General features: G+C 49.6%; 2 protein-coding genes across 2 annotated transcripts in view; one reads left to right on the forward strand and one right to left on the reverse strand.

Moving 5' to 3' along the window:
* The window catches only part of XDH (xanthine dehydrogenase), a 54911-nt gene extending 51101 nt beyond the window's left edge, over positions 1-3810 (forward strand). Inside the window, exon 37 of the mRNA XM_076334701.1 lies at positions 399-3810. Coding sequence (XP_076190816.1) covers positions 399-449 — 51 coding nt within the window. The 3' untranslated portion in view covers positions 450-3810. The remainder of the gene's footprint in view (positions 1-398) is intronic.
* Positions 3811-5101: 1291 nt separating this feature from the next.
* LOC143159093 (carbohydrate sulfotransferase 9-like) lies at positions 5102-8005 on the reverse strand. The gene is made up of 2 exons (XM_076335572.1): positions 7889-8005; positions 5102-6386 (listed from the first exon to the last, which is right to left on the reverse strand). Exons 1-2 carry the CDS (start codon positions 7986-7988, stop codon positions 5578-5580), a joined length of 909 nt encoding a protein of 302 aa, XP_076191687.1. The 5' UTR covers positions 7989-8005; the 3' UTR covers positions 5102-5577.
* Between the last annotated feature and the right edge of the window lie 1266 nt (positions 8006-9271).

Consider the following 9271-nt stretch of genomic DNA (forward strand, 5'->3'; position numbering starts at 1 on the left):
CCTGCTGATTCCTGTGTGACTCAGAAAACACAGCTGTCTGTCCATGTGGGCATCCTCCAGGCTTTCGTCAGCCTGAACCCCACTGTGGTCAATAGCAAAACCTGGATATCTTAGTCCTTCTCACCTAACACCTGCATCGCTGTCTGGGGAGAAGGACTCGGAAGTGGTTTTGAGAATTTGCACAAATTGTTGACCATCAGGCGTTCAGCTAGAGCCAGGCACAGCCTCCAACTAAAGTGCCATGAGACAGACATCTCTGTTTTGAAAGACTGGGATGTGAACTCAGATCTTCAACGGTACAAAGTCACCCACCTTAAAGGGAGCATGGTGGGGCATGCTGAACCCAGGCCGGGACCCTCCTTTGTTGCTAACTTAATTTTTTTTTTTTCTCTTTACAGTGCCCTTCTGCTGAGCCGGGGACCTTTAAGCCGTGGTCTGTGCGTGTGTAAAAGGGAAGTTTGAGGAGCAAACTCTCCTCATGAAACTGAGCTTACACCAGAGGTACCACAAGGAAGTAGGACTATAATGGAAAAAAAAAAAAATCTCTGTTCATGTGGCTCATCCACTGATTCATGGAGCTTTCACATTTAATTGTCCAATCATTGTTTTCTCTGAGAGGGAATTGCTGCAAGATTATAGCTGTGATGTAAATTCAAATGAAGAGTAAGTGGAAGATGATGTTATCCAGGTGTAATTGAAAAATCTTACAGGTTTCATTTAAAATTGCTGCAAGGGTGGGAGACATGCTTATTACCAGCCAATGTGAAATGGCAGGGTGGTTGTTTTTCTTCTACTATGGGGAAAAGATGGATCACCTTGTGATGCTATGCCAAGAAGGACTTAAATGCATTGAACCCAGACAAACAGTCCTCTAGCTGAGATGGGGGAAGGCATGAGAGGCACTGAGGGCTGGACCCTGTTGTGTCCCCTCTGCACACAAAGCCAAATATACACTAGAGGAAGATGAGGAGTTTTGATGTTAGCTAACAAAGATGGTCTTACCTATGTAACAAAAGTGGTTCAGAGGAAAACCCTAAAATGTGACCAATAGCTGATTTATCCTAAGTTAAATGACAATTGCTTCATCTGCACCGGGGCTTTAATGAATTCTTAGTTCACGTGCTACCTTGTCTTCTCTGCTTAAAGATAAAAATTAGAGATACCAAGAGGACTTCCAGCAAGATGCTGCTTCATTTGACACAGCCTTTTCCCGCCCCACTCCTCCACATCTTTCCCCATCTTTTAAATAGGAAAGGACATCAGAGACCTTGGAGTAACAGAGAAAGTTACTCATTGTTGTTCCCAAGGCAATTTATACCAGCCCAGGCAAGGGACAGGAGGAGGATGGACACAGCTGGGGATTAGTTGTCTCTGGGTGCCCTCTAGGGTCAATCCCTTGCTGTCATGCTCTGGCCTTGCCTTCTTTTCAAGACAACTCTTAGTTTTGCTGAATGTAAGGGAATGGGTACGTTTTGCTACGGGGACTGCTTGTCTGAAAAATGTGCTGACTGTGTGATGACCTCATGCCTTCTGGGTTGAATGCATTTTTCGTGTTGGATTTAACAGCAGGCATCTCTCTTCACAGGTTTTGTCACTGTCAGATTTAACACTGTAGCGTCATGTTATCTCTAGATGATGTCAGCCATGTACTGTACCTGCTCATCATGTGCAAACTTTTATCCGTTTCTCTGGCCCACAGCTTTATGAAAATGTCCTTTTTTTTATTTTTGCACTCCTAGGGCCATCAAAAAAATATGGTGCAAGAGGATGTAACTCCATTGCCTTATATAAAATTTTGCTCACGTACAAACTGCTTAGAATTGGCCTCCATCTTAGGACTTAACGATGTATGCACAGTTTGAAATATTTTTTTGAAGCACTCCAGGATATATAGCTTGGAAATGTGTAGATTTATTTCTCAGCTTAAAATATTATGGTTCTACCATCTAAAAGAAGGGCATTTGTATATGTGAGTTGCAGAAAGTATTTTGTGCCTGATGGGCTTGCTATGTAATTGTTTTATTAATTGAAATATGATATTGGTGTTCCTTAAGCTCTGAGGTATTGAGCAAGAACACATTTTTGTTTTCTCCTGAAAGCTGGCAATATGTAAAAAAACTCTTAGAGAAGAAAATGTGATCACTTGTGTGCAAGAACAGCTATCGGAGCCTGTGTGTTCATGTTCTTGGATGTCCAGGAAGGGATGCAAAATACAAAGTCTGTAAGGTAGATTGGTATCGGCGCTGTTTCTGCAGCATCCACCTCATGGAATCGCTGGACATGCTCATTCAGACCAGGCCGAGAAGAAGTACAAAGGGAACGTAATGTGTGCTAATGCAGAACACGGGGGGGCTACAGGCAAAGAGTGTGATATCGAGGAGCTTCCAGTGTCATCTCAGGGGAAAGCCACCAGCGTTCACGAGAGGCCTGCTCCCTGTGAGGGTCCTGGGACGTGACGGGATGTCACTAGCAGGATGAGTCAGTGCTCTTTATCCCCTGTGGGTCTGGGATCACCTTTTTCATCATTTCAGAATGGGTTTGCGGTGTCTCACATAGCCACAGTGACTGCCTGGTCGGGTGAAATTTTTTAAATTAGATGTATCAAGTCTCTCTTTTGTTATTTGCTTTGTGCTTTAATTTGAAGTGTATTTGCCAAGTTATTTGTACAGGCAATGGTCAGAGCAGGCTAGTTCAGTGCAGACCTTAGCCTGTGGAGCCATTTTTGCTGCAGCATCAGTGAGCCGCTGTTTCCCAGGCACTAGTCCTGGCCCTCAAGCCCACCCCAGCTCAGGGCCCTCTTATTACCCTTCCATGGCCACTAACTGATGGAAGGGGGAAATGCCTTCCTTTTGGGGTGCAGTGGAATTGAATGTAAATGATGTCAAACACCTGGGGGGGGGGGGGAGCGGGCAATGGTATAAATATCAGGGTTGCAAAGTAATTACAGAAACTGGTTTTGAGGGTGTAGGAAAAAGGGAAGCTTGGAGACTAATAGTAATTTACAGAGAGATCAAGGTAATACCTGGCTGGGCTGTGGGTGAGACAGGGACCCTAAGGAACGTGAAGCTGAGATTTTCATTTCACCTCTCAGTGTCTTAACATTTCATACGTTGCTTTCCCATGGACCTAAGCACCAGGCACCTTAGGGAAGGACTGGGACCTGCTGTGGAGGGCTGGCAGGAAGAGACGATACTGCTACAGGATAGCCCTACTTAAAATGTGGTCTGCACTACAAAGCTGTCTGAGAACAGCTCTCCTGTTGTGAGTGCACAGCACTGTCCTCTGCTAGGTGCTGCGTCAGATCTCTTCAGGCACATCTCGCTGCATGGGATTTCAGCTTGCAATTGCTGAAGGGAAAGCTACTTATGAAGAGAAAAATGTTCCTTTCCTAGTACTCTTCAGTGAAATACAGCATGGAAGCATGACTCTAATATTAGGTATAATTGGAAATTTGCCGCTTCTCTCCTTCCAGAACTGTATCCTCAGAAGAGGAACTACACCATCTTGCTAGACTGTAAAGTATTACGCACAATAACGGCATTTAAGTAATAATTGCTGTAGCTGGATAGTTTGTGGGAGGGTGAAAGGAGGCCATCTGATCTGATGTCTTAATGCTATTAATCGCATGTCCCTCGATGAGAGAGGGAGGCCAAGTTTTCGGTAATTGTTTTAGGTCAGTTCTAATCAACAGCTTTCACTATCGTTCTTTAATGAGCATTGTCAAATTGGTGTCCTTGTCACATGAATGTATGCGGAATTCTCTGTGAATGTCACAACAATGCAAAATAAAGCTAAAAAATATTCTGGAAACTAGTATGCTATGGTAAATGTCTATCACGATTTGAAAGCTGGATCTTGGTGTTTGGCAAGGATGGACCCTTCCCAGAGGCTGTGAGGCAGATCAGCTCAGTGGCCGAGCCTGGGAGAGGGCGGGTGGTTGCTCCAGGCTACCCAGCTGGATGCAGCAGATGAGCCAGTTGAAGAGCCTGGGCCTCCACCCAGCCATGCTGGCAGCCAAGTCCAAAAGAAAGCGGAGTCAGTCCTCGCACTTCTCTGCCAGGAAGGATCTTATAGTAGCCCCATCGTGTTTTCCACAGCAGCACAGTGATGCATCCTGATGCTTCTAGCCACCTCCACTGGGCCCACCAGCTGCTGAGACAAGGTGGAAAGCTGGCTGTCTGTGTGGTGCAGCTGGTACCTGGTCCAGACTGCCATATCTCCTTGTCTCATTGCTAGTGAGTAGAGCTGAAAGCTAGGCTTGGCCCATTTGAGTCAGCCCTGTAAAGGGGGGAACCTCACTCAAGACTTGTGAATGGAGCGAGCATGTTGCATCCCTGGGGCCCTCTTGAGCCTAAATACGCAGGAGATGTGAGGTGGTAAAACAGGAACAGTTCACACAGAAGAGATAAGACCAAATGATGGGCTGGGCCTGGACTTCCCTGAGTGTGAAAGGATTGGGAACATCACCAGTGGTTCCCCAGGAGGGTGTGCCACCCTGCGTCATATCGCACCTACTTGTGCAGAGAAGACAGACGCTAGGTGACGTGCTCCTTTGGAAGTGCTTCTTGTATCTGTGTGGGGAGATCTGTCACGAAGAAGCCATTGTCAAACCCCTTGGCCCACAAAGGGAGCCCAGAGTATGAAATGGCAGCGCAGGCAGAGCATGTGCGGCTGCTGCTGTGGTTTGCAGCAGGTCCAACCCACCCTACCCCGACACGCTAGGTTTGCTGAGAGCCGTTTACCCCATCTGTCCTGGTTTTGGCTGGGATAGAGTTAATTTTCTCCCTAGTAGCTGGTATAGTGCTGCGTTTGGGATTTAGGATGAGACTAATGTTGATAATACACCGATGTTTTAGTTGTTGCTGAGCAGTGCTTACACTAGGCAAGGACTTTTCAGCTTCCCATGCTCTGCCGGGTGCACAAGAAGCTGGGAGGGGGCACAGCCAGGACAGCTGACCCAAACTGGCCAAAGGGATATTCCGTACCATACGATGTCATGCTCAGTATATAAATTAGGGGGAGCTGGCTGGGGGGCGGCAACTGCTGCTCGGGAACTGGCTGGGCATCGGTCGGCGGGTGGTGAGCAATTGCATTGTGCATCACTTATTTTGTATATTCTTTTATCATTATTATTATTTTCCCTTTCTTTTTCTGTCCTATTAAACTGTCTTTATCTCAACCCATGAATTTTACTTTTTTTTCCCCCTGATTCTCTCCCCCATCCCACTGGGAGGCAGGGACTGAGCGAACGGCTGTGTGGTGTTTAGCTGCCTGCTGGGTCAAACCACAACACCATCGCAGTTCAGTTCGTGCAGTTTTCCAGGCTCCAATGCCACGCGTTTCCCTAGTGCCTGCTCTTGCTGTATTTAAATGCAATTCAGCCGTGTGAAGAGCCGTGATACCCCGTCCTGGCAGTGGTCCGTCTCGGCTCTCTGACGTGCCTTTTGGAGCTGTGACATGGACAAGCGTGCTGCATGCAGCTGTGGAGCAAGGGTCTGTCTATGACCCAGCCGGTATCTTGAAGCGCTTGCATTTGGATTAACACTCTCCGAAACAGTCTCTCTAGCCGGGGTATTTCTACCAGGTCTCTGGGGTGCTGAGGAGGTCTGACAGGAAACTGCTAGAGAACGGGAAAGCAGCAAGGTCCCAGCGGTAGAAATGAGACAGTTGCTTCTTCTGTTGGAGGGACAGCTCTCTGAACATCTGCTCTGATAACCAGCTGTAGGTCCACCGCACTTGGGTGTCAGTGAACTCGGGGAGGAAGCTGTCCACAGGCAGCCCAGCGCGCTGCAGCAGATGACCCAGCTCCTGCCTGAGGAAGCCAAACATCACCACGTAGTCATACTGGATGAGACAGGGGTGGCAGAGGCTGACGAGCGGTTTCCAAGCCACGCTGGCACTGTGCTGTCCACTGTCTAAAACGTCCTGAACAAAGCTGCTGAAGGAAGGGCTGCTGCCTATGCCTTGCATGAACGTGGAGATCAGCCTCTGGAAAGGGTCCCTGGCAAACAGCACTTTGGTGTAAGACCCTAACATGGCCTCTATCTCCGTCAGGTTGAACTCACTCAGCTGTGTCTCTGGAGTGTGCCGCCAAGGGTAGGGAAGCGGCACTGGAAGCGTCACATTTTCCTTCTCTAGCTTCTCCAAAAACTGCTGCCATTCCTCCACCCCTGTTGACGGCACTTGGCAGTAGAGGAGGTCCAGCTTGCTGCTTACCCTCAAACTCGAGAGCAGGCGAGCTCTCTCCTCCCGGCTCCTCGGCAGCATGGTGACTTTGCCTGATCGGCTGCAGAAAGCTCTCAGTCTCTTCTTCCTGAGCTGCTGAACGTGGATGAAGGTGTCCAGTGTCAAAGTGAAGCCCTCCGCAGCCCTGGGGGCCAGGTCACCTGGGAAACACCATTTGAAGATGGGGGTGAGGAAAGTCCATAGTGGACCTCTTGCCCCGAGCTGGTACCCCAGCGCAGGATGTGGCAGGCTCTTTTCCAGTTATTCCAGCATGGAAAGGATATAGCATGGACGAAGAAGATGGGTAGGAGAGGGGAGACCAGTCCTGCCTGGCAAAGAGCTTGGTTTTGCCGGGAAATGGGTTTCTGTCCCCATGAACGTGTGAGATCATGGATACCCAGACCCCGCTTTCCCCAAACCGCCATGTCTGAGCACTGATCTTGACCGTGGCACTTTGTGCCACGGACCCCGTTCTCCACTAAGTCATAATTTTTGCTTTTAACTCCTCGCTTTTGACTGAGCTTAACTGAGGTGAATTTTCCAGTCTCAGAAATACTCTGAGAGACTGAGAAATAGTAAATTGGTTTGTAGCTACAAATACACGACCCCCTGCAAACCCTTTTTCATCTATTAATTAGTTAACATCAGCTATCAAATATATGCAAAAGCAAGAGATTATTCTTAATGGCTCGGGGCCATTTAGGGATCCAAATGACTTAACTTCTTGCATCACTTCCATATGTAAATTTTTTCTCCTGTAGATAAAAAGGCAAAAGCAAATAAAAAGCAAAAAGCAAATAGAAGCAGGAAAGTAACAAAGCAAATATAAAAGGCAAAAGCAAATAAAAAGGCTCTATGACAGTTGGTTTAATTTCTCAAGTTTCAGCTTTGCTTTTTGCTCTTTATTTTCTTATTTTTGATGTGAAGAGGCCATAGTGGGTTTGAATGCAGAGGATGAATGCCTGCCTTGCTACTTTATTTTTTTTTAGCAGCAGCAGTCTGCCTCATCTGCTCGGTGTAGGCATTTGGCAGCCCTGGGGAGACAGTTAGCTGGATGGTTTCTCCCCACGTCCTTGGGAAGTTAAATATTTCCTACTGATTTGGGGAGGCTGTCGCACAGGGAAGAGAAGCACAGTTAAAATTAGGAAAAGGACACTAGGAACACAGGAAGAAACACAGCTGTGCCTGAAGCTATCCTGGGCTGCTCTTCGACTCTCCCAGCCCCAGACTGACAACGTCTGCAAAATATAGTGATGACTTTGCCCTGAATTGACCGGGACTGGAGGGGAGGGATGCATTTTTTAGGCGAGAGGCATTAATCGAGAGGCATTAATCACCGATTTCCCTGCCCCTGCTCCCTTCTGCCTTCCCAACAGCGTTTCACCCTTCCCAGCAAAGGTTTTGGGAGTTACCTCCAGCAGTCTGACACCTGGTTTCCCCACCACACTGGAGATCAATGACCCCACTAAGGACATCAAGCTGCAGGGCTCCACAGCAAGGGCTTTCTCTGCGGGTTATCCTGCCCCCAGGGCTGTGCAGACTGTACTTTCTGTGCCGTAGGCATTTGCCCACCAAGAACCTCCAAAAAAAGCTCCAGGTCATTTCCCCCATGGTACAGAAATGATGCCAGCCATGCAGAACCGCCGCGGTGCCCAGGTGTTACCTCCTTGGCCGGTGGCCGGGCTCCAGAGAAGCAGCCTCCAGCTCAGGAAGGTGGCAATGCCCAGGGCAGCTGAGATGACGAGGCGGGGAAGGAAACGCATTTCTCAGGTGCCGCTGCGGCGCTGGGAGCCGAACACTGTGCCGGCGAGCAGGTGGGGACCCAGAGGAAGGGTGTTGGGGAACTTCCTGTGTTTATTTAAGAAGAAACACAGCCAGGGCTGGGTTAAAGTACTGTTTGGGCAGCAGCTCGGCTAGGGGCAGGGAAATGGCCTGACGCACAAAAGGTGCCTCCTTCCCTATGTTTACAACTTGAGCTTTTGAGGCAGAATCTGCCTTTTTATTCAACGTTGGTGCCATCCTCAGCACTCGGCCGCATCAGATGACTGTGGTCCCTGTGAGAAACGAGCCCTGCACCCACAGCCCCGTGCAGGGCCCTGCAGAGCCAGGTGGGGCAAGATGTCCCCGGTCCCCGATACACCTTGTTCTCCGCTGGCTTTACCACTCGGTGAAGCACTGCTTAGGGGAATGCTTCTGGGGGGAGCGGCATGCCCCAGGACTGGGGCTGAACAAGAGAGTGCTGGGCCATGGGTCCTGCCTCCGTAGTGCTGGTGGGTCTCTTAAGGTAGAAGCTGGGGCAGGGGAGGTGATGTGATGGGGCACATACAGCGTCATGTGGCAAGTCCATGACTAACCAGGGACTGGAAGTGCTGAACTGCTGCCTGTGCCCTTTTCGCTGGGGGCTGCTTAAAATTTGTGACTGCTGCTTGTTTTGTGAGAGCAGTCGGAGACCCCAGGCAGAGCAGAGGCCCCATTATACCGAAAAGGGGGTACACATGCATGCAGGCAGGCGCAGGTGCTGCTCCTCCCTTTCCCCAAGGAGCCACAGCCTGACCGGGGAGTGTGACAACCGTAAAAGCCAAGGCAAAGGGGACTGCAGCAGCCTGGGGAGCGTGACCCGCTCCCGTCCAGCCCCGTGGTTATCATGGCTACGAAGACTTCAAAATCATGGAGTGTTTAATTACAAATTGCCTTTTTGTGGTGAGAGTTGCCACCTGCCACCAGCAGCATCCCGCCAGCAGCCAGGCCATGGGCTGGCACGTGGCAGGGAAGCAGTCCGGTTGAAAGACCCTGCAGCCGTGAGGGGTTATAGTGGCTAAAGGAGAAGGGATCGCTGCCTCAAAGCTTGGGGAGAGCAAGCGGGCATGCCAGGCACACGGTCCAGGGCAGGGTACTGAGCCAGGCAGTGCCCAGCAGACATGGGCGCAAGGGCTGTGTTGCACGGGGGCCTGCCAGTGAAGCAACCCTGTGTGGTGGAAACCCACCTCCCAGGAGGTCTTGATGGAGCCCAGCCTTGTGCCACGGGTGGATTTGCTCTCCTTTGGAC

This window comes from Aptenodytes patagonicus, chromosome 3 (genome assembly GCF_965638725.1).
Source record: "Aptenodytes patagonicus chromosome 3, bAptPat1.pri.cur, whole genome shotgun sequence".
NCBI lineage: Eukaryota > Metazoa > Chordata > Aves > Sphenisciformes > Spheniscidae > Aptenodytes > Aptenodytes patagonicus.